The sequence below is a fragment of the Schistocerca cancellata genome, chromosome 4 (assembly GCF_023864275.1).
Source record: "Schistocerca cancellata isolate TAMUIC-IGC-003103 chromosome 4, iqSchCanc2.1, whole genome shotgun sequence".
In the NCBI taxonomy this organism is placed as follows: Eukaryota; Metazoa; Arthropoda; class Insecta; order Orthoptera; family Acrididae; genus Schistocerca; species Schistocerca cancellata.
The window spans coordinates 148,772,945-148,799,685 of NC_064629.1; the positions used below are offsets into that span (position 1 = coordinate 148,772,945).

General features: G+C 40.8%; 1 protein-coding gene across 1 annotated transcript in view; it reads left to right on the top strand.

Annotated features, from left to right (window-relative positions):
* LOC126183313 (mediator of RNA polymerase II transcription subunit 16) overlaps positions 1 to 26,741 on the top strand; it is a 295,961-nt gene that overhangs the window by 20,046 nt on the left and 249,174 nt on the right. Inside the window, exons 2-3 of the mRNA XM_049925164.1 lie at positions 14,651 to 14,797; positions 23,467 to 23,530. Coding sequence (XP_049781121.1) covers positions 14,651 to 14,797; positions 23,467 to 23,530 — 211 coding nt within the window. The remainder of the gene's footprint in view (positions 1 to 14,650; positions 14,798 to 23,466; positions 23,531 to 26,741) is intronic.

Genomic DNA, 26,741 nt, shown 5'->3' on the forward strand with positions numbered 1-26,741 from the left:
TCTTTGACGAAGCTCAAAGCAAGAAAGTAACTGTTTACCCAATAACAAATGCTTGCTCTGATTATGATATGATGCACAGTTAGGATAAATCACATAGTGCCTTACCATATGGATACTCCTCAATGGAAATCAGTTAGAATAGTGAAAGACTCTAAGATAAATGTTGTTATGAATAGTTTACAAGAGGTGACCTTGATTAAATTTATAATTTATTCCTGCAGTAGTTGCACACTACAATAACTATCCAGAATTGTTAAGAAAGGTTATTAAAAGTCAAGGAACATGGACATAATGTCAGGAATCAGTACTTTCGACAACAGATTTAAGGCTATATGGAATGTAGTGAAACGAGAAACAGGACAACCAGCTGAAAAACAGGTTAACATCACTACTGAACTGAATGGAAGAGCTGCAAATGTTGTGTCACAGGTAGCAAATGTATGTAATAGTGGTTTGTTAAGATATTAGAAAGCATAGGGACAAACAATTCAAGAGAAAAATCACAGCAGTATGTTGAAAAAGTAACTCTCATAATATTCAATCATGTGAATGTTTCATCAACGTCTCCTTCTTTCATTAAGAAAATTATACATTCATTCAAAAATAAAAGCTCATATGGCTTTTAATGGTGTTTCTAATATAGTACTGAAGATTAGCTCCCATATAATTAGCCCAATCTTATCTGAAATTTGTAATGCATCACTAACTGAGACTGAAATGTGCTGTCGTTAAACACTTCTTAAAGAAACGTGATAAGAGAGGTGTCAGTAACTACCAACATGTTTCACTGCTGACATCATTTTCCAACATTTTTGAGATGATGATGTGTTCTCAAATAATATCTCACCTTAGCAACAGTAATATCCTCAACAAATTACTGTTAAGTTTTCAGAAGAGTTGCACTACTGAGAATGCCATTCATATGTTCAATCACCAGATTTTACAGGCATTAAATAGTAAAACAGTGCCAGCTGGTATTTACTGCAACCTATCTAAGGGATTTGACTGTGTGAATCACAGTATTCTCGTACATAAATTGCAGTTTTATGGGAATGATGGTCTAGGCAACCAATGAATAATGTTGTATCAAACCAAAATAATGCAGAAAGTTGTACTTAGTAATTCAACCAATATAGTCTGCAGACATAATCCTGACTGGGGAGAAACCACATATGGGGTGCCCAAAGGTTCAGTCTTAGGCCCACTATTGAACCTCATACATGTAAAAAATCTTCCGTCTAATATACAACAAGCAGAATTTGTTATTTTTGCAGTTGACACTAGTATTGTAATCAAAGTGTACATACAGCAACAGAAGAAATGATAAACAAGGTTCTCAAAAGTATCATTGACTGGTTTTCTGCGAATGATCTCACCTTTAATTTTAAAAAGGCACAACATATTTACTTCTGCACATCTAGAGGTACTACACCAATGATAAGTGTAACACATGGTGAGGAACTGCCTGTTGGTTTCTGTCTTGGGCTGTTCGGCCGATGTTCGTCTGACATTTCGCCAGCACGGGTGGCTGACGTCAAAGGTTCACCCTCCATTGCTGGTGGTGGACTGGAGCCAATCTGGTGGCTGCAGACTATACATACCTGGCGTGCCAGTGTCCAAGGGGTTCTCCGCGGTCGTTTCTGGTGCGGTTCTCTTGCTGCTTGCGACGGTTGCGTTTTAAGTTTTTTAAAAAGCAGTAATATGGCCAAAGAAATTTCATTTTTACCTGATGACTCCGGTTTCTTGTCAACATCTTTTAGATTCTCTTCTGTAACGTCTTGATGTTTTAGATTTGTTTGTTCTTCCTTTTTGTATTGGACCTCGCAACGGTTTTTTTCTCCTCGCGGTCCCTACAGTCTCTGGTTCCTTACTGGGTGCTTATGACCTTAGATGTTTTGCGCCAAAAAAAAAAGTCTGGGGTGCTGCAGCTCACATATTTGTCTTGCTCGCACTACGAGCATATTAATCATGTCTCTTTTCTGACTCATGTGGTGGTTTGATAGTTTGTGCTGGTATGGGTCCGTGTGTGGTGGTTGTTGATACATGCTGTGTCACCATCCCTTGTGAGCAGCACCCCTAGAAATGGTAGTTTTTTGTCCTTTTGTACTTCCATGGTAAATTTTATGTTGGCACAGAGGCTGTTCAAGTGTCTTAGGAAGTCACCAAGCTGTTCTTCACCATGGCTCCACAACGAAGGTTTCTTTGGTGTATTTGTATCACATCTTAGATTTACAAGGTGCCAGGTCCAGTGCCTGTGCTTCGAAATGTTCCATGAAGCACCACTGGTCTAAGAGGACTACCCACAGTGACGCCTTCCAGCTGTGTGTAGAAGCTACCATTCCATGTGAAATAGCTTGTGGTGAGACATGCATGAAAGAGCTTTGTGATATTTTGCAGGAAAATGGAACCAATGTGCTCCAGAGAGTCACTGAGTGGCACTTTCATAAACAAAGAAACCACATCAGAGCTGAGCAGGATGTTGTTTGATGCAAGTTTTAATTTCTTCAGCTTCTCAGTGAAATGTCGTGAGTTCTTTATTTATGTGTCAGTTTTCCCCACGTGTGACTGGAGTAGCAAGGCCACATGTTTTGCCAGTTCATACATCGGTGAGCCAGGAAGCGCTAACAATTGATTTTAGTGGAACATTATTATTGATCTTAGGTAATCGATACAGCTGAAGTGATAGGGCTTCTATGTTGCACAGGTTCCTCCATATGTCTGCCAGCAGAGAAGATGCCTTGATTAACTGATTTGTATTCCTGAAGGGGTACAAGCTAAGTGCAGATCCGATGCAGCGTATAATATGGGATACGAATCAGTTAATCAAAACGTCTTCTCTGAAAGAATTAGGCAAGAATAAGGCAGGGAGACACTTATGGCCTTATCAAAGGAACTATCTTATCATTCACCTCAGCAACTCGGGAAAACTACGAAAAATCCAAGTCTGGGTGGCCAGACTGGGTGGGTACTCAACCTGCTCTCGCCAAATGTGAGTCCAGTACCTAGTGTCCAAGGAGTTACATCATTCACAAGAAGTAAAATAATAATATAACTAGAACAATAAACTTTGTTATAGTATACTTCTGAAAAATATAAACACACAAACACCTGCCAGCACTATAGCCAACACAACTTTTTCTTGCAACTGATTCACCACTTTGAGATGGTGTATTGCATTGCATTTGAAACAGAGAAAACAGGAAACCAACAACAGAAACATTTTTATTGAAAGACACACACAGCATAGATGGTACGCCTGATAACAGATTAAAAAGAACTCGGTAAACAAGGCACTAGTATTTGTTCAAGCTAACACATTCACTTACGCTGTAGAAACATTTCTCAACAAGAATGAATGTTAACTCTTTAAAAATCTTTTTAGCTGTTTCCTTGTCCAGCATCTTTATATATGTGGATAATGCATTATGAAAAATGACACTATAGTGGCTTACTTTTTTTGGGTACAAGTTGGTCGCACTTGCTGTACATGGAGGGACCCACAGTTACAAGTGTTACAACTATTGTACATGCTGTTGGTTTGCAGGTCTCCAGGTATAACTCTTATCATCAACACGCACTTGCATAAGAATAAGGAGGGTGGAAGGGAGGTTAGAGTTTAATGTCCCACCAACAACAAGGTCATTAGAGATGGAGTGTTGTTTCAAGGATCAGGAAGGTAATTAGCCAACCCCTTGCAAAGGAACAACCCCAGCATTTGCCTGGTGTGATTTAAGTGAATCACAGGAAGCTTGAATCGAGATGACTGGATGTGGATTTGAAATGTCAACCTCTCGAATGTTAGTCCAGTATGCTAACCACTGTGCCACCTCACTCTGTGTGTAGGTAGGTTACAGTAAGCACACATAGCTTTTTAACTATGGACTTTCGGTGAGCCCTTGTACAGCTGTGTGGCAAGAATCAAATAGGCTTCTTTGGTAATGTAAAAATTTCATTTAATTGACAACTAGTTTTACCCCTAAAAACTATTCGATAAGCCACAAGGGACTGGAAGTAACCAAGGCCATTCTAACACCTCCTAAGGAGCGTACTTTCGAAAAGATTCTCAGAGCAAAGCATGCCGAACTGAGTTTCTGGGAGAGTTTTGTTTCCAGTTTGTCTTGATCTATATACATTCCTAAAAGCTTTGTACATCAAACTCTAACCAATTTTCACTTAATACCATTTGATAATCTTGATTTTGTTTCATTTTTCCAAATTGAAAGAAATTTGTTTTCTTTACATTATAGTCCCAATGGTAGCAGACCTCTATGGTGGGTATTGGAACTAGGTTGGCAGAGGTCAGGACATCAGTACTGTACCACCCTGGGTGGCATAGCAGTGGAGCAGTGAGTGGATGCCAGCTAGTTGCCTGACATATTGTCATGAAAAGGTCATTATTAAAACATTCATTTATTGTTCATCAACTACAACAATGAAATGAAGTGAGTGTATGGCGTTGTTGGCCGGGATCTGGGGAAGTTTGCCCACCAAGTGCAAGTCTTATTGCAGTCGGAGCCACATTGGGCAACAGTTGATGAGGATAAAATGATGATAAGGACAACACAACTCCCAGTCCAAGAGCGGAGAAAGTCTCCGACCCGGCCGGGAATTGAACCCGGGTCTACTTGCATGGAAGGCAAACACGTTACCACCCAGCTAAGCAGGCGCACAACTACAACAATCATAGTAGCCAATATCCCCTGGCCGTAAGTGGTAGGCGGCTGTCAGCAAGTGACCCAGCAGCATGGAGTGATGACAGCAGTGACTTGGCAAGTCCACTAACAAGTGGGCTGCAGCCCACAATGTAGACTAGAGACAGCCTGACAGCACAGAATGGGGTGTACAGAGGTGTCTATAATCACACCATGGAGCCAGCATGGATGTAGTTCGCAGCAGCAGTATTGTCTGCCCACATGATCAGTGGCAGGCAACATGGAGTTTTCCTATATAAGCAAAGGCGGCTGAGCGGCTTCACCACCCTGGGCTCAAACTGTAGACCACCTGGTGTCTGGCCAGTTGGAAGACACTAAGTCCACATTGTTGGACTGCAGCTATCAATGGCAGAGTCCAAAGATGGAGACTAGTTGATCCATGTACATCTACATCCATACTCCGCAAGCCACCTGACGGTGTGTGGCGGAGGGTACCTTGAGTACCTCTATCGGTTCTCCCTTCTATTCCAGTCTCGTATTGTTCGTGGAAAGAAGGATTGTCGGTATGCCTCTGTGTGGGCTCTAATTGCTCTGATTTTATCCTCATGGTCTCTTCGCGAGATATACGTAGGAGGGAGCAATATACTGTTTGACTCTTCGGTGAAGGTATGTTCTCGAAACTTTGACAAAAGCCCGTACTGAGCTACTGAGCGTCTCTCCTGCAGAGTCTTCCACTGGAGTTTATCTATCATCTCCGTAACGCTTTCGCGATTACTAAATGATCCTGTAACGAAGCGCGCTGCTCTCCGTTGGATCTTCTCTATATCTTCTATCAACCCTATCTGGTACAGATAGTAGAATCCATGTAGATTCATATACTGTCTTAGGTCCCCCACTGGAACTGGTGGCTGCCAACACTGTAATACGCCTGACTAGAAGTGAGGCGTATTTACACAGGCTTGGCCCGTCCTTGTTTTGCTAAAGCGTGAGTTTCTATCATGTAAACCATTACAGAACTATGGCTTGGATGTGATGCAATTAGGCCACTCACACCAGAGCAGCTCTGCCTTTCTGCGCTGTCGATGCTAATACACCTCTGGGCTCTTTGATTGACTGTAGACTGTGGTAACCGTCTTGACGCCTCAGAGACATAACTTCACCTGGCCTACCTGAACTGACCCACCTCTGTGCTCTTGCATTAACCATGGAAGATGTCTCAGTTTTATCCAGCCGTGCCCAGTAAATTATTTGCTGTGCAACAACATTAAGGGTCAGCCTGTTGGCATTGAACTATGAATGTGTGGACTTGAGGACATTATCAGTTGTTATAGAGAGATTCCTTAACATTGCTCACTATTATGCTAGTCCCATCTGCAAACAACATGTCCTTGATTGCAGTTTGTGAGAACTTTGTCATTTATATAAATAAGGAACAAAAGGGGGTTTAACACTCTACTCTATGGTATATTAATGTTACCAGCTTTGTAAGTGAGTTTTCCTGCTTGTCACGTATCTTCCCTGTTTTCTCTTTACAATATCCCATACAGATTTTGATTTATTGCTGACAGTATTAGTATGCTATCGTTCTAAGTAGTTTTACCATTGCAATTAGCTGTCGATATTTTTTCTTATAAGTCTTTACACATCCTATGAACTGGGCATCTATGTATCTTTTCATTTGAGAAATGAGCCTTTTTAAAGTTGTACAGGAAGTATTAGAGCCTAATGTAATCCAGGAACTAGGTGTAGTTATCCCACATGAATGGACTCTGGTTAATTTTTTTGCAAAACACAATTTCATAATTGGTCATGAATACTGAAGAGAAATCGTTGTAAGCATTGTTTTTGGAAAGTGCTTCTGACTGGGTTCATTACTTGGAGTATTAATTAAAATAGTGGAGTTCTGTGCAGAAAAATTCCGTCACAGGCATAGCAGAAATTGTAAGGATGAAGGCATTATGATAATATATTTCTAAATCAGTATTAATAATGTCGCTCTCTGCAGCACCCACTATTGGAAATATGTTGTGTATAAGACTTTTTTTTCGATGTGTTATTCTTATGGAACTATTTATAAGTGGAGAGATGTTGAACCTTTGTAGCACATTAAGAAATAGCTCCTTAGATGCAGATTCATTCACAAGATTTTTAGTGAAGTCCCCATAGACAATTATAGTGGATTTCTCAGTAAGTGTAATGTCCACCTGAGACTCTTAATTTATCCATGAAAGTGTCTGTGTCCACACTAGGTGGTCAGTATACTTCTGTAATTACTATTTGGCACAAATCTCGATGCAGTTGAACAGTAGCAGCTTCAAAATGCTTTTCAATACTCAGTGCTTCTGCCTTACACATCCTTTTGTGTTCAACATTAGAATTAATAAAAATTCAAACCCCTCCACTTCCTATAGAACTGACTCGCCAAATTGTGATGATTAATGTTAACAGTACCTAATGCAGTATTTCTACACTGTCTTCCATAACACACGTGCTATCAGCATTGGTGGCATTAACCGCAATTTCAAGTTCAAAATATTTATTTGTCAAATTTTGGATGCTGTATATAAACAAAATATGAAAGCTTCTAGAACAAGACTGGGAGCAGTTGTGCTTGCACTTTGCTGTGTCATATCTGATCCAATTTTGAGGCAGGGTACCAAAAATATTTGAGTACTATATATTTTCTAAGCCTTTTAGGTCTTCCCTTTGGCTTTTTCTGCTAGTGAAAGATCCTCAGCTGCCAGTGTAGGATGATCTGCAACAATATGAGGTATGGCCCTCTGCTTCAAATCTAGAGTCCTCCACTGCCAATGTAGGGTCTTCTGCTACTAAATAGGTCGAAAGCATCTATCCACTCACTCTTTGACCAGTCTGGCGTGGCAATAGAAGACAGGAAAAGGAAAGCTGAAGTTTTGAATTTCAAGTTTAAGATATAATTCACACAAGAGGATTGTACAAGCGTACAGTTGTTTGACTGTCATACAGACTCCCACATGGAGGACATAGAAATTGGCGCTTGTGGCATAGAGAAGCAACTGAAAGATTTGAAACCGAATAAGTCACCAGGTCCAGATGGAATCTAAATTCATTTTTACAGAGAGTACTCTGTGGCATTACTTAGCCTGCATTTATCGTGAATCTCTCACCCAATGAAAAGTACCAAGCGAAGGAAAAAAGTGCAGGTGTACATAAGAAAAGTAAAAGAACTGAGCCACATGATTACAGACCAATATCCTTAACACTGATTTCTGCTGCAGAATTTCTTCTGAGTTCAAATATAACAAATTTCCCTGGATTTAGAAGCATCATTTGTGCAAAACCCAGCTTACCCTTTTCTCACACAATATTCTACAAACCATGTAAACCATGGATGGAGGGCAACAGGCAGAGTCCATATTCCTAGTTTTCTGGAAAGCATTTCACATGGTACCCCACTGTAGAAGATTTTGATGGGGGTCTGTGTGTCCAGTTTAGGTTTCCAGATATGTGAATGTCTCAAAGACTTTTTAAATAATAGAAACCAGTACACGGTTCACAACAGCGAGTGTTCATCAGAGACAAAGATATTGTCAGGTGTGCCTCAGGGAAGTGTGACAGGCCTGCTTTTATTCTCTGTATACATAAATGACCTGATGGATGTAGTGAACAGTAATGTACAGCTTTTCCTGATGTTGCTATGGTGTACTGGAACGTGTCACCGCTGAGTAGCTGTAGCAATATATAAGATTCTAGTTGGTGTGGTGAATGACAACTTCCTCTAAATGTAGAAAAATGTAAGTTAATGCGGATGAATAGGAAAAACAGTCTTTTAATGTTCGAATACAGCATTAGCATTAGTAGGTTGCAGCTTGATACAGTCACTTCCATTAAATATCAAGGTGTTACATTCCAAAGTGGTATGAAGTAGAATGAGCACATCAGTTTGGTAGTAGGGAACGTGAATGCTAGACTTCATTTTTATTGGTAGAATTTTGGGAAATGTAGATCATTCATAAAGGAGATGGCATATAAAACACTATTGCAACCCATTCTTGAGTACTCTTCAAGTGTTGGATTAAAGGAAGATATTGGAACAGGAGCTATTGCACAGATTTATAGAACCATTTGAGGCTGACTGTAGAATAATTCTACTGCTGCAGATGTACGAGGGTTGCCCAGAAAGTAATGCACCACATTTTTTTCTCAGCTGAATACAATGCTACGTATGTGAAATGTTACGTATGTATTACTTGAAGTCTGCTGAGTGAGCGCACCAAGTTTCCGTCACTTCCAACTGGTAGCGTAGCTACAGGACAGTTCCAAAATGGCTTCTGTGTAGGTGATACATGTTACAAACAAAAAAATGGGCCGTCGTTGAATTTCTCATTTCAGAGAAAGAAACTGTGGGGAATATTCACAAACACTTGTGCAAAGTCAGTGGAGCATCTACTGTCAACAGGAGTACAGTTAGTTGCTGCGCATGAAGGTGAGATCATCAGAAGGTGAGATCATTAGAAGGTGATTCGGCAGAGCTCCACAATTTGCAGTGGTCAGGGAGACCATCAACGGCTGTCACACTTGACATGTTGCAGTGAGCTACCACTTGTTTGGGCCATTGAAGGATGCCATTTGTGGAAGAAATTTTGAGGACGATTAGGAGGTTAAGCACTGGCTCCAGACAAAGATCGGTACTGACAGGGAATACACATTCTTGTTTTGCACTGAAGGAAGGCCATAGAATGGGCTGGAGATTACGTGGAAAAATGGGGTGTGTAGATAAAACACCATTCTTTCGTGTGTGTAATTCTCATTATGTTCAATAAAGAATTGTTGAAGGAAAAAAATGCAGTACATTACTTTCTGGGCAACCCTCATACATTATGTGTAAGGACTATGAAGGTAATATGCGAGAAGTTAGGTCTCGTACAGAGGCTTTTAGACAGTCATTTTTCCCTCGCTCTATTTACAAACGCAACAGGAGAGGAGATGACTTGTAGTGATACAAGGTACACTCCGGCATCCACTGTACGGTGGTTTGCGACGTATGGATGAAGATGAAGGTGTAGTGTTTTCTACTGCAGATCTAGGCTCCTCCACTGCTGATGTAGGATCCTCTGCTGGAGGTGACCCTGGGCTCATGTGTAAGTGACCTGGGAACATCTGTGTTGGCCTGCCCTCGTCTGTAGGTGACTTAGTCTCTGCTGCTGTGGGCGCCATGACTTCCACTGTAGGTGACATGACAGTCACTGTTCACCAGAAATTTTGCAGATGTGTTGCCATGACCTTGCTATTTGAACACATTTTTGTAATGTTCTGAATTTCAGTTGTCATTACATTTTTACCCTTTATGTTCCTGTGGAGAACATGCCTGATGAAATGACCTCTTACAGTACTGTCTCTATTGTTGTATCGTGACTACAGGAGAGTGGCTGGCCACATATTTACCAGAGAAAGATCTCCAAACTACCATATGTTTTCAGAAATTATCATTTTATTTACACAACCAGTTTTGGTATATCAGTAATGCCACTTCAAGCTCCTATGCAATCCGTATATAGAGAATCAGATATATCGATGCATGTTGCGGGGCCCTCAATACCTGGGTTCCATGACGTTTTGGTGGAGTGTGTACTTTGAAGACTTGATAACAACTTGAGTTGTCATCAGGTCCTCAAAGTACAAATAACAACTTCTGAAAAGATATAGCTTTTTGGTGATTTTTCTCCGGTAAAAATCTTACATAACTGTCTGCACAAATATTGCATTGGCAGAATCATTGCAGATTTTCTGAAGACTTATGTTCATGGGCTCCTGCCCAAATACATTTTGTTTAAGGCCCACAAAGATAAAATATGAGAAATTAGGGCTGATACGTATACGTAGGCGTATAGACAGTAGTTTTTCCCTTGCTCTATTTCAGAGTGAAACAGGAAAAGAAGTGGATATTAGTGGTACAGGGTACCCTCCACCATGCACTGTATGACTGCTTGCGGAGGATGTAGATGTAGATGTAGATGTAGATATAGATATAGATATAGATGTACTCTGTGATTAACACAAGAATTTTCCATGATACGAAGTTTGTGAGGTACCCACTTCAGGTGTTTTTTGCAAAACTTCCCTAAAAACAGTGTCTGCATGTTAGCTCTTGTTCCTATACACATAGTTAGCACCTCCAACTGACACTCAGTCACTACCAGGCTTTACTCGTAACATCTTCTCACAGCCTTTCAGTACTTCCTTGAGGGGGAGGGGGGCGCTGGGCTTAATGATACCCATGACATTGAAACAAGGTTGACTGCTTGCCATGATTGCTGCTACTTCCCTCCCATGACTGTCAGATAATATAGTAATGTCATGCATTTTTTGGTTATGTTTCCTTGCTGCACTTGTTTGCTTTGTGACAACTTTGGCGTATTCACACAAATTTCTGCATTATCTGACAAGTCTGATAAAAGTGAGTCAGAGGTAAATTTGTCAGAATCCAGAGCTTGGAATTTATTATTTATCGTCAGCATAAATTAGGGATGACAGCACTGTAATTTGAATGGTTTTCTTGGCCTGCAGTAACTGTCATTCCACACACACTCACATGTGATATTTGCATCACAAAATGTATTTAACACATCTTCAATGTTCAAAACATACCTTTTTGCTACTGAAAGTTTATACTGAAAAGCATTTTCCATGAAGTCTTCGTGATTTTCAAAACATTGGCCAATTGCTAGGTAAATACCAGGCTGGTACCTATGTCCAGCCTCGTACTCTCACTACTTCACTACTCAGTGTTTAGTCTCTTGAAACCTTTAATCAGCAGCAACAGCAACATTGTTACTATTCGTGATGCAAACAGAATCTTCAGTTACTGGAAGGAGTAAAGTTCTGTTTAGATTACTGTATAATTTTCTTAAACTTCCAGGATCAAGTGAAACAGTTTGTTGGTGATATTTTTTGAGATGTATAACTGGAAACTTGGTTGGTGTCATAGATTTGTAGCAATATTTCGAAAAGGCACCACCTTTTTATGATGTAGTATATGAATTACAGGTGTACAAGAACCTCATGTTCAGTTGGATTTCCTGACATAGGCTTTAGGATTAATCTTCCTGATGAATTTATACTTTTCAGTGTAGAGTTCTACATGATACTGAGAATACCATGATACATTAGAAATAGGATCATGTGAATCATTCCATTATCAGCCCTCAGTTTCCTAACTGTTCTTTCTTTTATTCAGCTGATGTACCAAAACAAAAAGTTAAGTAACCACATCAAGGAGCCCATTATTTTGCCAAAGCAGTTACTTATTGCCCCTATATTCTATCATTAACTCATAGAGACGTATCTTAATGCATCGTTTAATGGCTGACTCATCAATTACATGGATGTGTTAAATGTTTGTAGATTTTCATTTTGTTTAGAATGGCTTCTACTAAATTAATGCTTACCTATTTTGTTATGTATGATATTCTAAGCTGCTGATTGCTCAGACATCATTTGTAGCTGCATATTCTATGATTTGCAAAGCGTTAAGTATGTTCAGACAAAGAGGAGCAGCACACCAGATTCTCTAATTTTGATGAAATACCCTCCAAATCACTTTATTTTTTATTTATTTTTCCATTTTTGACCTGTGTTTAATATTATCAAGTACATGCCATAATTCTTATTTCTTTGGATGGCACCATGATGTATAATAAGTACTTTTCATGCTACTGAGTACACCAAGATGACTTGAGTTACTCAAATGCATTACAAAGAATGTATGATGGAGCTTGACATGAGGTACTTTCTAGGATTAAATTAAAGCACAAAATTTGTCTAATGATAACTGGTTTATGTGAAAACCTGTAACATGATTTGCACTTCTGTCAATAAACTTCTGCTCCAAACTTGTTCACCATATCTTACAATAGGTACTGTGTATAAAATTATTTTGTAATTTTTATATTAAATATGTAATGGGATCTCCTTGTGTATCATCCTGTTATTGTAGAACGCTACTTTTCAAAAAATCTTCCTAAATCCATGTCCAGTATTTCTATCAATATTATTTTTGACACATATGTGACATGATCATATATGCCTGTGTGTGTGTGTGTGTGTGGCTTTCTTCATTGTTAGTTTCTGTCTAGGGTGTGGAAGGATTTATTATTATTCTTTTTCAGTTCCTAACTCATTACATGTTTCCCTTGCGTTGATACCACTAATGTAATTGATTCATTGATGATAAGTAAATAATAATACCTGGACTCTTAGACATACAGAAAATGTATGGTAGTAGTCTGTGACACCTTGAACAACCTAGTTCCATGTTCTTTCTCTTTGCCCTCCATTACCAAAGTGTAAACTCCCATAGATGAATTTCTGAGTGTTCTAATTGTTGACAAAATTTCTCTGTTAATATTACTGTGCCGACTGTTATTGGTCCCCACACCTCTATAATGTCTGTGTTGAACATAAGTTTTGCCTAAGATATCACATTTGTTGTTCCAGTATCATACTGAATTCTCAGTGTGCAAATATCTTAGTATATCTGACCACCAGAAAATCTACTATACTAGTGCCATGCAATTCACTAAAGTTTGTGTGTTAGGTATCTGCTGATCTTGGAGAAAATTCCTCCAATTACTATATTAAATTCCTTGTCCAGTCCTGTACTTATGAAATAAAAGTTCTGTTGTACATCTCTGTAGTGGCATTAGTTTCCAGCTTATCCCTAGCGGCTGCCCTAAACAATAGACTATCAGGCCCGACACAAACTTTCATTGCTGCTGATGTTTCCACCTATATCTGAACACTACTATTAGGGATTGTCCCCTGGGGTATATGGGAGTAGCTCCATTGGGGGGACAGAGTCGCTAGAGTTCTGTCAGTTACCCTGTGACAAGGGATGAAATGAATTAAACGCAATGAGATGAAAGTAATGGATCAATGAGGATGAAAGAAATGATGATGCAGTGTCATGAAATGATATCAGTGCAAACTGTTTAGATATGCAAAATCTGTGGTACCTGCAAACCCTATAGGAAAAGCTCTGGTAGTAGCTTTTCAAAATTTTGTGGAAACACAAGTAACAACAAAAGTTTGAATCATTCCTGGAGTTGTGCTCAGATAGACAAATGGTGTGGGTGACTGCTAACAGTGAGCAGGAAATTCAAGTTGAGTTCCAGTCTGGTGCAGTATCATTTCATGTCATTACATTTTCATTGATTTTGGTCCAACAGTTATTCATTTAACTTATGTGCATTTGATTCATTTCGTGAAAGTTATATATATCTTCTGAAAGAATGAATTCCATCCTTTCAAACATCTGAAGTCATCTTATTTCCTTCATTGGATCAGCTGCCCTTAACTTACTATAGGTTCCTTCTATACAGGCCTCCTTCTCTACTCACTCTGCCCATTCCTCTACCCAACTGCCCCCCCCCCCCCCCCCCCCCCCCTCTCTCTCTCTCTCTCTCTCTCTCTCTCTCTCTCTCTGTGTGTGTGTGTGTGTGTGTGTGTGTGTGTGTGTGTGTGTGTGTGTGTTTTTCTGCTGGAATTGTGTCTAATGCAACATTCAATTATTTAATTTGAAAACTAAGATGATTCATTATGGGAAGTGTTACTTGCTTTCTGCAATACTTGCAGAATTAATAGTGACATATCTTCCTTGCAGGACTAAACAAGTTTATTAAAAGTTTCCTTGTCAGTTATCATAATATATTCTTTTGAAATGGCAGATAAATGTTTCATTTCTTTATGTGTAATTGATAATTAATGGGATGAAAAGAATACATAAATAGTAACTAGACTTGAGCTACGAGAATGAAAGCTGTAATGCATAGGGCATGAAAGAGGCTCTTAATGAATGTTCGCTGATAAAACAAAGGGTAAGTTAATCCATAAGCTTATGGAATTGTGATTCTCATGTTCTGAAATGGAAATATTTGACCATGAATGCATGTTCACCTAAAAACTACCATGTGACTGTAATTTTTTGATGCTTACATTTGTCTTTGCTTTATTTTTTACAGCTTACATGATGGACGCACATTGTGTTGCATATCAAGCCAAAGCATCGTTGCATTCTCTGCAATTACAGAACTTGAAGACTGTTGGGGCAAAAGCTGGGGTTCACATGTTTACATAGCAGACCTGAATGTGCCATGGCATTGTCACAAGTATGTAATATGAGACTTTCTTCATTTGAAGACATATGTTGATGTTTCTGTTAAAGTTTTTGTTATTTACTTCATAGTACTCTTCTTTTGCCTGATTTTAAGATGAGTTTGCCAGTGATACTGGTTACAGTTACAATATCATCTGTAAGTTTTGCCTGAATTCACTATACTGTGTGGTATTATAGTGAGACAACAGTGTGAACATTGATCATGACTTTTAAGAAAATTTTGGAGACTCTAGTGTATTAGATGAATACTGTACTCCATATCAATCTATGTAGGTCAGTTATGATGGGTTTGTCATTCCAGCTTCCAGTCTGTCATTACAACTTAACTGGTAACAAATGCATTTGAACTTGACAGATCAAGAATCCAAGTTGGCAGCTAGACAACATGTCATTTTTTACCGTAAGCTTTGTACATTGTTAACCATCCTCCATTGCACATGGAGGTAGATGTTTTTCCCCAGGAGGCACTGTTTAACAACTTGCATTTAGAAGAGGTGACTGAAGTTTGTGGTGCCTCACCCTTGTTCTATTATACTTTTATGGATATGATGTCTGTTTTTTCGGACATGACCTGCAGCTGTTTAGAATGAAATTAGAATTATATTAATACCTTCAGCTGTTGATGGGCATTGATATATATCAATGGGGACAGGTGAAAATGTGTGCCCCAACAGGGTCTCGAACCTGGGATCTTCTTACATGACATGCTCTATCCATCTGAGCCACCGAGGGCACAGAGGACAGGGCGACTGCAGGGACTATCTCGTGCATGCCTCCTGTGAGACCCACATTCTCACCTTGTATGTCCACACTCTACATTCATAGTGTCTCACCCCAACACACTCATTACTCATGAAGACATTCTTATCAAGTCCCATAACAGTTCAGGGAATATGTGTGCATCTGCACAGAAGAAGGAGGTCATGGCCGGTATTGCCAGAACTATATACTTACATGGTGTCTGTTCTTTCGGACATGTCCGAAAGAACAGACACCATAATCATCCTCCTGTGATTTGATAAATGTGGAAGAGCTGAAACAAGAATAGTATGTAGAAAGTGTTATGGAAGTGAAACATTGGAGTTGCAGGGTGTACTGTACAAATGGCTATTCTTACACCGACATTACAGTCTCTGGCATTACCCAAGTGTGGTAAATGATGACTTATTTATTCTGTCATAAATTTCATCTTTTTATTCCCAGTACAGTAATATATCTTTGTATCGCGCTAGGTTTATAAAAATTTTGATATATGTGACAGATGTGCACATGGAGGTGTGACATGCTCACTGTGTGCCCATTTGTGTGTGTGTGTGTGTGCACACGTGCACGTGTGTTTGCCTATGTGGTTGTGTGGGTGTGTGCGGGTGTGTGCGTGTGTGTGTGCGCGTACGTGTGCATGTGCGTTTGTGTGCGGGTGTGTGCTAGTGTGTGTGCGCGTACGTGTGCATGTGCGTTTGTGTCACCATTCAATTTTGTGATCAAAAAATTTACTCAGAAAACAGCTTAGTCTAACCTGGCTGTTACAGCTGAAGCTGGTGTGAACAGGTGTACCTGAAAGAGTAGATTCAGTCATGTTCAATAGATAAAGCTATTAGTCTCCTCCATACTACCAAGAAAGACAAGAGATATGAATGCAGTACCTCACTCACAACTCTTAATGTCACCCCAATAAGAAGAAAGAGAAAAGTTAAACACTGTGGCCAAAACAAGGAACAGTTTAATAAAAACTATTGCAGTTAATAATGGTATTGATCTCTTGTTAGTTGAAAACATCTTCAAAATTAAAACTGATGCTAAAGCAACTACTTTAGGCATCAGTGCTGTTTCTGACAGTAACGAGCATAAGGAAGATTTTTCGGTTCCATTTTTATGCCCAATTTCTTATAGTATTCATCATCTTCTAATTAAAAAATATGGATGTAAAGTTGCCTTTTCTACTAACAATAACTTACAAATGGGCATATGTCACTGTCCATGCGTAATAGGTAGCGCAACTTGTGTAATGTTTTCGTGGCAGCAATCTAAGCCGCTTAGTCTGATGTTACTTGCAAGGTGTATGTACCAAAGGCTGGAATGTTTTTAATTTTTGAGTTGAGCAGTCTGCTCTAAATATTGACTATTGCCTTCTCAGAATATAACTTTACGTAAGTAACCTTTCTATGTTATGGCATTTTTCATCTTGGTTAATGTTTCCGCCAAACTTAATTTACTATATATTATTTTGTAGGAATTTTAAATTAGGGTGTCGAAACCTGGGTAAATATATTAAACAATTACTTGCAACCGGTTGGCTATGTTATGTCCACATTGAAACTTATATATTATACTGACAGACAGCCATGTTCAAAACTGTCTAAATAAGAAAGGCATCAGCTTCACACATCTAGGAGAAACTTATAGACACCTTTCACTGATTTTTATCTAAAGAATCAGATGATGACTGATCTATCTACATAGGGAATGCAAATTGATGTCTGCATGAGGAAGTTATTTAATCCCAATGGACCCTCCTCCCCCCCTCGGCTCACACACACACACACACACACACACACACACACACACACACACACACACAAAATGCTTGTGAATTAAAGAAGACGTGCAGCGTCATTGTGTGGAAAGTAAGTTCACTGGACGAAAAATTAATCGCCCCTTGAAAAATATGCACAAGAGTCATTTAAATTGTGTATTTTCACCCCTGGACTTGATAACCACCTGAATTTGATTAGGAAGTAAGGCCATAAGGTAGTGCAGGGCATCACATCCAGGTTAAGGCACTCACTGAGGATTTGATTGCACAGTTCCACCAAATTGCGAGGATGCTGATGTCAGCGTTTCACCCACTGTTCCAACGTGTCACACATAATTTCTGGGGGATTCAAGTTAGGTGATTTTGCAAGGCAATTCAGATGTAATTGGGTAGGGGAGTGTTCAAGAAACCAGTCACATATTCTTCCAGCCCGATGAACTTTACTGTTGACGTCTATATGTGCCTGTGTGAGCAACATCTCTTGCTAGGTGACTGACTCCAAATGTTCAAAAAAGGTTCAGATGACTCTAAGCACAATGGGACTTAACATCTGAGGTCATCAGTCCCCTAGATGTAGAACTACTTAAACCTAACTTACCTAAAGACATCACACATATCCATGGCTGAGGCAGGATTCGAACCTGCAACCATAGCAGCAGTGCGGTTCCAGACTGAAGTGCCTAGAACCGTTCGGCCACAGCAGCTGGCTCCAAATGTTCATTGCATGCAGTTCCCATCATAATATTCTCTCGCTAACAGGGGGTAATGGACCTTCATTCATTGCCTGCAGCAATTGCTGTCAGGTTTGGAATTGATTTTGATTCACAAGCTGTGAAACATCTCCATTTCCTCTCATTCAGGATCTTTTTTGGGAAACAATTCTGACATCATGTTTTGTGGCTACATGTATTACACCACTGCTTGTAGACACGTTGAACTGTCCACTGCAAAACACAAACAAACTTTGGGTTGCCAAGCTGAGGAATGATCAGTGCTGCCAGTCCTGTATAACCAAAAATTGCAGGAGTGCTTCAGCTGCTACTGTCTGATGTGAAAATGGAATACTGTGTGTCACAGGAAAGGAGGATTTTGTTTTAACTGTATTGTTGGTAAGGCTGATACAAATCTACAAAAAGGAAAACAAAGCTGTCAACATCAAAGCTCACTGTGTGTGATGAGGTGGACAGCTGTTGTGTGACAATCATTAACGAGTAACCTCTAGCACACATGCCCAATGCCAGTTGAATTAGGCTTGTACAGATGCACTTTTATTTCCCTAGCTGCTCATGTTACCCAAACAAAATCCATTAATTTAATCCTCCCCATCCCTTAGCACACACACACACACACACACACACACACACACACAGATATCTGTGCCTCTACATGGTGCCAGCTGGACACAAAATGTGAAGATGGGGTAGGGTGTGGTTGTATGGAGTGTGGCTGGAAGAGGGGGGGGGGGGGAGTGGCGGGAGGCAGGAATAGGGGTGGGAGGTGAGTAGCTAGTAGCTTGGAGGGAGGTAGCCGGTTTGCTGGCTAGGAATGCGGGAGGAAAACATGGCAGGTGCACAGGCTAGGGATGTGATGCATGGATGTCATAGCAGATGGGGAACGTTGCACGATGAAGGTGACAAGGTGACACAAATTGTGAGGGGATGACAGGACGGAGGAAGGGGAAACTGTTGTTGGAGGGAGTGGGAACAGTGTGTTAATGGAAATTAAAGCAAGGAGGATTACTGGAGTGAAGGATGTGTTGGAAGGATAATTTCTATCTGTGTAGTTCAAAGAAGCTGGTGGTGGAGAGAAGGATCCAGATGGCACAGGTTGTGATGCAGCCATTGCAGTCTACCATGTTATGCTGAACAGCACATTGTGCCTCCGTGTGGTGGGGTCCTATAAGCCTGTGGCAGGACTGGAGCAGGAAGTGCTGTTTGGCAGGACTGGGCAGGAAGTGCTGTTGAATGGATTGGGTAGGTCTTGTGCCTGTGTTTTCCACAGGAATATGAGCCCTGTGGCAAGAAGTTGGGAGAGAGAGTGGCACAGAGATCGACGAGTATGTTGTGTAGGTTGGGTGGGCAATGGATCACCACCGTAGGAGAGGTGGGAAGGATCTTGGATAGGATGTCCCTCATTTCAGAACATGATGATAGATAATCGAAGCCCTGACAGAAAATATGGTTCAGTTGTTCCAGTAGAGGGTGACAGTGGGTGATGAGGGGGCACACGTCTGTGGCTGATTCAGGGATGGGGGGTGGGAGTTGGGTGGGAGTGTTAAGGTTAAGGTTAGGGTTAGGGTTGGGGTTGTATGTCCAGGAAAGTGGCAATTTGTGTTGAGAAGGGGCACATGAAGCAGATGGGGTAGTAGGTGTTAAGGTTGTGGATGAACGAGGATAGGATCTCTTGGCCCTGAGTCCAGATCGTGAAGATATCAGTAAGCAGACAAGGTGTTTGGGAGGCTAGGAAAGTTTCCTCTAGATGGTCCATTAGAAGGTAGGCACAGAAGGTTGCTATGTGGGTGCCCATGGCTGAGCTGCAGACTTGTTTATATGCCTTTGCCTTAAAGGAGAAGTAGTTGTGTATCAGGATATAGTTGGTACGGTGTATGAGGAATGAGGCCTGAGTCTAAAGGAAGTTGGTAGAGGTAGTGTTAGATAGCAGCAAGGCCATGGACATGAAGGGTGTTGTTGTGTAGGGTGTTGCGGTCTACAGTGATGAATAGGGATCCTGGAGGTAAAATGGGTGGGGATGGTTGAGAATCAATAAATGAAGTGGTTTGTGTATTTACTGTGAGAGGCTAGGTTTTGGGTGATTGGTTGGAGGTGCTGGTCAACAAGAGTGGAAATTCTCTCAGCAGGAGCACGATAACCACCTATGGGGTGTCGAGGATTGTTGGGGTTTATGGATTTTGGAGAGTATGTGTGTGGGGTGTCCTTTGGGTGAGGAGGGAGGTGGAATCATGGGAGAGGTTCTGGTATGGACCTAAGGATTTCGGTAGGGATTGGAGGTTATGTTGGAGTTCTGAAGTGGGGTTAATATGGCAGAGATTGTAGGTGGAGGAGTCCGACAGTTGGCAGAAGCATACTCTCAGGTAGCCATTGAAATTCATCACAGCAGTGGTGGAGCTGTTGTCTGCCAGGAGGATGATTAGGTCTGGATCTGTTTTGAGGTTATGTAAGGCTGTCCTTTCCTATGACGACATGTTAGTATTTTTAGGATTTGACCTGGGGAAGGATGGTGAGGCCAAGTTGGAGGTAATAAGGAGTTTGGCAAGGTGACCACGGGATTGTTAGGTGTGTGTGTGTGTGTGTGTGTGTGTGTGTGTGTGTGTGTGTGTGTGGGAGGGGGCCGACAGTTAGATGGTAGTATGAACTGAGAGGGGCAAGGTTAAGCATCGGGACAATGGGACTTTGGTTGGAGGGATTTGTGGTAAACAAGTGTTCCCACTGCAGGGATTTGTGGTAAACAAGTGTTCCCACTGCAGGGTTCGGGAGAAGAAGAGTAGGTCTTTGGGAAGCCCAGCATGGTTAAACTTGGGTTTGGGGCTCAAGATGAGGCATTTAGATAGGACTGAAACTTCTATGGGATTGGTATTTTTGGTGGCAAGGTGAACAACAGTGTTCTGGGTTTGTTTGGATTCTGGGTTGGGAGGGAGTTTTAGAGGATGTGGCAAGTAGTAACTATTAAACACTACCCTTCCCAACGTCCTTCAGACTTTAAACCCACTACCTCATTCCTCTTACTTGTTACCAACTACATCCTGATACACAGCTATTTCTCCTTTGAGGCAAAGGTAGATAAAAAAATTCACAGCACAGCCATGGACATCTGCATGACACTATTGTGCCAGTTTTTCTATGGACCACTTAAAGGAAACCTTCCTAGCCTCTCAAAACCCTAAGACCCTTCTATGGTTCAGGTCCATTGATGATATTTTCAGGGTCTGGACTCAGGGCCAAGACACACTATCCTCAAGTGTTTCAGAACCTTGACAGCTTCTCCCCCACCTGCTTCACATGGTCCTTCTCAGCTCAGTGTGTCAACATCCTGTACATTGACATCCATCTCTCTGAGAGCCCCATCCACAACTCTGCCCATATTAAACCCAGTAACCACCAACAGTATCTGCATTTTGACAGCTGTTATCTCTCCCACACCAAGATATCTCTCCCATGCAGCCTGGCCACTCGTGGATGGTGTATTGATGAGAACTCTCTTGCCCAGTATGCTGAAGGTCTCACAAGGGTGCTACTTCCTAAACCCAGTCTGCAAACATATTTCCCATGCCATATCCTCGCACACACCTAATCCTCCCATCATCCCCAAGAATCAACCACAAAGGAGTAACCCCCTAGTCGCACAATATCGCCCTGGACTGGGACAACTGAACCATATCTTTCTTCTGGGCTTTGATTACCTATCGTCCTGAAATGAGAGACAGCCTGTACAAGATCCTTCCCATCCCTCTGTGGAGTTCTGTAGACCACCCAACCTACATTCCTATGCCACTCCCACTCCCATCCCCTTGCCACAGGGACCATATTTCTATGAAAGACCCAGGTGCAAGACCTGCCCAATTCACCCACCAAACACTTCTTACTCCAGTCCTATCACAGACTTATCCTAGCCCATCAGAGTCAAGGCCACCTGTGGAAGCAGCCTTGGCATAAACCAACTCTGCTCCAATCATTGCACATATTTTTGTTTTGGTGTGACAACCATCCAGCTGTCCATCAGAATGAATGGCCACCGACAAACTGCAGCCAAATACAGTGTTGAACACCTGCTGGCACAATGTGCAGCTGTGCACAACATGGTCTATTTCTTTGGCTGCTTCACAACCTGGACCATCTCTATCCTTCCCTCCACCAGCAGCTTCTTTGAACTACACACATGAGAATTATTCTTGCAACACATCCTTCATTCCAGTAACCCTCCTTGCCTCAATTTTCATTAACCCACTGGCCATACACCTTTCACCCAACAGTTTCCGCTTCATACATCGTATCACCCCCTCTCAATTCATAACTCTACATCCCCTTCATGTTGCAATGCTCCCCATCAGATCCAACACCTGTGCACCACATGTCTAGTCAGTGCACCTACCATCCCTTCCCCCCTTCTTTCCTAGCCAGCAAACCATCTTCCTCTCTCCCTCTACACACCCCACCCCACCCCACTCCACTCCACTCCACCACACCACACTCCACACCATCACAGGTGTATGCAGGGATGCCAACCGCATTTTTCTCCAACATACCTTGGGTGTCAAATTACGAAAGTTCCGAAATTTTTTGAACAGACCTCACAAATTCACTAAATCTAAACTTCTAAAATTAAAAATATTTAGCACAATTTTCTAAGCAATAAGCTTACTTAATTTTAGCATTGCTTCAAACTCTGAAGTCTTTTCAGTAGTAGGTTCTGGCAGCCCATCTCATTTGATTTGTTTTTTTTTCTCCCCATATCCTAATTAAAACAAACTTCATCTTGCAATTTTCTTTAGGTGTTCCACAGGATCTCGTGTATAATTTGAGATGGATGTTGGACGGTTTCTTCAAAGTGCGTGTGTCTAATTTCCTTTACTATCCTCATCTAGTTGAGTAACAGGCTTCAGGACTAATTGGCCATTACACCCTAACCTACCTTCCTTCCATCTCCCTTTGCTCCAATTAAAATGCTGTTACCATTGTTAGGAGAGATGAACCTCTCCCTCTCCCTCTCCCTCTCCCTCTCCCTCTCCCTCTCCCTCTCCCTCTCCCTCTCCCTCTCCCTCTCCCTCTCCCTCTCCCTCTCCCTCTCCCTCTCCCTCTCCCTCTCCCTCTCCCTCTCCCTCTCCCTCTCCCTCTCCCTCTCCCTCTCCCTCTCCCTCTCCCTCTCCCTCTCCCTCTCCCTCTCCCTCTCCCTCTCCCTCTCCCTCTCCCTCTCCCTCTCCCTCTCCCTCTCCCTCTCCCTCTCCCTAAATCTTTCTTATAGTTGATGTTTTATGAGCATGACATTTTTGCTGTCAGTATTACTCTCACAAACTGCTTATCTATTTAACATTAAAATTCTATTTTGGTATCGCAGACTGCTTTGCTATACTTGTTGCAGTGAAATTGTGTAATATGTACATTTTTGTATTACAGGGTTATTTCTAACAAGGCTATAGTGACAGCATTAGAATGGGATGTTCCTGGTGATAAGTTGCTGGTATGTATTTATTGCTGTTGTGTAATATCAAAATCGGTGATCGAAAATTACCTCATCCTCATAAACGGCTGAAGGCGTGATGTGTTCGTTAATACTACACAACAGTGTACCTAATTTATTTATGTTGTTGGATTAAATGAAAATAAAATATTGCATCAAATCATAGTGCACAAAACTTCAAATTCAGAAGTGAAAATTAATTTTTGAGAAATAATATTAACTGAAATAGGCTTCATTTTAATTCTTGTCTCATGTTGTATAATTTTTATGATCTATACTGGAAGAAACTACTGATAAACTTTTATGAAAATTACTTCCTCATTAAAACATGGTTCCAATGCTCCTTATGTGTTCAGAGAGCTGATGAGTATGGTGGCTGTGGTAACTCGTATGGCACAAACTATGTAGTTGTTCTAAACATATGAGGATGTGATTTATTGTGGGACATTAGCATTTCATTTCTTTTGACAATTAAATGCCATTTAACTTTTAATTCTCGATTAATTTCATCTTGGTGGATGTTAGTTTTAGTGATATTTTGATATTGTTAGTATTTTTTACTCATGCCAGAAGCACAGATGAGAATACATATTTAATTTTTAACGCCTTTTGCACTGTGGTAAGTAATGATGGCTCAAGGTTTAAGTGTAATTAACAGTGCAACAGTTTTTATAAATGAAATAAATGACCACAAGAAGAAACTGGCACTACTTGATATAAATTAATAATGAACATTGCAGGATTAAACTATGGGAAGGCAAAGCAAAGTGAGATATAGTTAGTAACACTGCCTTAAACTACTCAATAAAATAGTGTTCGCTCACTAGCAGGTCATGTAGAAGCCATTTTGGATTGTTTCTGTGAGTTCACTTTGAGTGCATGTGAAAGTGCACTGTGTACACTTCTACATGCTGGAGGTTTGTTCCTCTCCACAGTTATAAAGAACTGAACTTGCAGAGACTCTCCATCTTCATAGATATTACTTTAGGATCTGTCTGTACCTGCACACAGCTTGTTCAGTGACTTCTGTTTAGGCCACAATTGTTTTTGCCCAGATGATAAGGATTCTCATGATAATTGTGTCCTCATTTTTGGAGTCTCCTCACGTTTACTTCATAGCCCAGATATGAACTTCAGTTCTCATGTGATTGTTCCTATACAGTTGCTCAGGTAACAAATGAACTCTCAGTGAGATTCTCAGCCTCATACATTGAGGGCATCTGCTCTTGCCTTATGTTAATCCATAGAGGAGAATATTAGCTCTGTCTAGCATAAGTCTACATATGCAAGACAGCTGGAAGTTGTCCTGAACGAGAAAGCAATGATTATTCGTGGGTTGGTTAAAATCATCTCTCATTGGAAGTGTGTGGTTTTTTTTTTCCCAGTGTCTGGAACACTGACATGAAAATACTGCATGAAAATTATGGCTGAAGATCCTATCACAAAATTTTTATCTACTAGCTTCCTTAAGTAAGCAGAGTACCTGAAGTTCCTCCAAATGTGTTTCATGCATTTCATTTTGTGTCCAAGGAAATGCAGTTTATGTATTCCTCTTCTGTGCTTTAGTTGGGTCCTGATCATGACACTCTTTTGGCTTGGGTGATGATTTGAAAGTCATTACAGTTACTGGTCTCTGTGTGTGTCAGTTTTAGTTACCCCCTCTTGGAACAGAGTGGGTTTTGAAGACAAATCATTATTAACTATTTTAAAGTTCAATGTGGGCTCTTCTTACCTTGCTGTAGGTGTAATGTTCTCTCTCCATTATTATTATTATTATTATTATTTTTAAAAATATAATTAGGTTACAGATAATAGTAGAGACAACTTGTGTTCATTTTGTGTCAATCACGATATAGAATGCTCTTATGTTAATGAAGGAAGAGAGACAATATCTACTAAAATAACTGGAGGTCTAGTACAGCTTACATTCTCTGTATTATAATTCTTTTGTAGTGCTTTAGTGTTCAGAACTGTTGCCAAGCAAACTTAATTACAAGCCAGCTTGTGCCTACTCACTAACAATTTTCAAAAGCACTGAATAACTCATTATGACCTTTTTCCTTGGAATCCGGTAATACCGAAGAAAACTTGAGCATATTTGGATTATTAACACTGTTGTTCCCACAGGCAATTTGGTCGCTATTATACTGAGCAAAATGTTAAATGGGCAATAGAAAAAAAAAATCCCTCTTGCCATTTTATCTTATACTGTAATAGAACACTTCAACAATTTATTGCCCAAATGCTGTAATGGATTATGGGTGGGTCTGCCTTTTTGCAAGTACCCAAGATATTGTTTTGTTTTAACAGCCAAACATGTTTCACCACAGATGTGGAAACCTCAGTGGGCTTTTCTTTTATTTTTCTGAGATACACACATACGGATTATGGTTCAAATGGCTCTGAGCACTATGGGACTTAACAGCTGTGGTCATCAGTCCCCTAGAACTTAGAACTACTTAAACCTAACTAACCTAAGGACTTCACACACATCCATGCCCGAGGCAGGATTCGAACCTGCGACCGTAGCAGTCGCGCGGTTCTGGACTGCGCGCCTAGAACCGCGAGACTACCGCGGGATTATGTTTAGATTAGGAAATACATTACATCAGATTATATTGTTATTTAAGTTATATATGCACTTTACCTTTTATTTTATTGTACACTGAAGCACCAAAGAAACTGGTATAGACGTGCATATTCAAATACAAAGATACATAAACAGGCAGAACACGGTGCTGCGGTCGGAAATGCCTATACAAGACAGCAAGTGTCTGGCCCAGTTGTTAGATTGGTTACTGCTACTACAGTGGCACGTTTTCAAGTTTTAAATGAGTTTGACTGTGGTGTTATAGTCGGCGCACGAGCAATGGGACACAGCACCTCTGAGGTAGTGTATGACCATTTCACAAGTGTACTGTGAGTATCAGGAATCTGGTAAAACATCATATCTCCAACATCGCTCCAGCCAGAAAAAGATCCTGCGAGAATGGGACCAACATCGACTGAAGAGAATTGTTCAAAATGATAGAAGTGCAACCCTCCGTAAATTGCTGCAGATTTCAGTGCTGTGCCATCAGCAAGTGTCAGTGTGCGAACCATTCAATGACACATCATCGATATGGGTTTTTGGAGCTGAAGGCCCACTCTTGTACCCTTGATGCCTGCAGGACAAAGCTTTATGCCTGTCATCATCGACATTGGTTTGTTG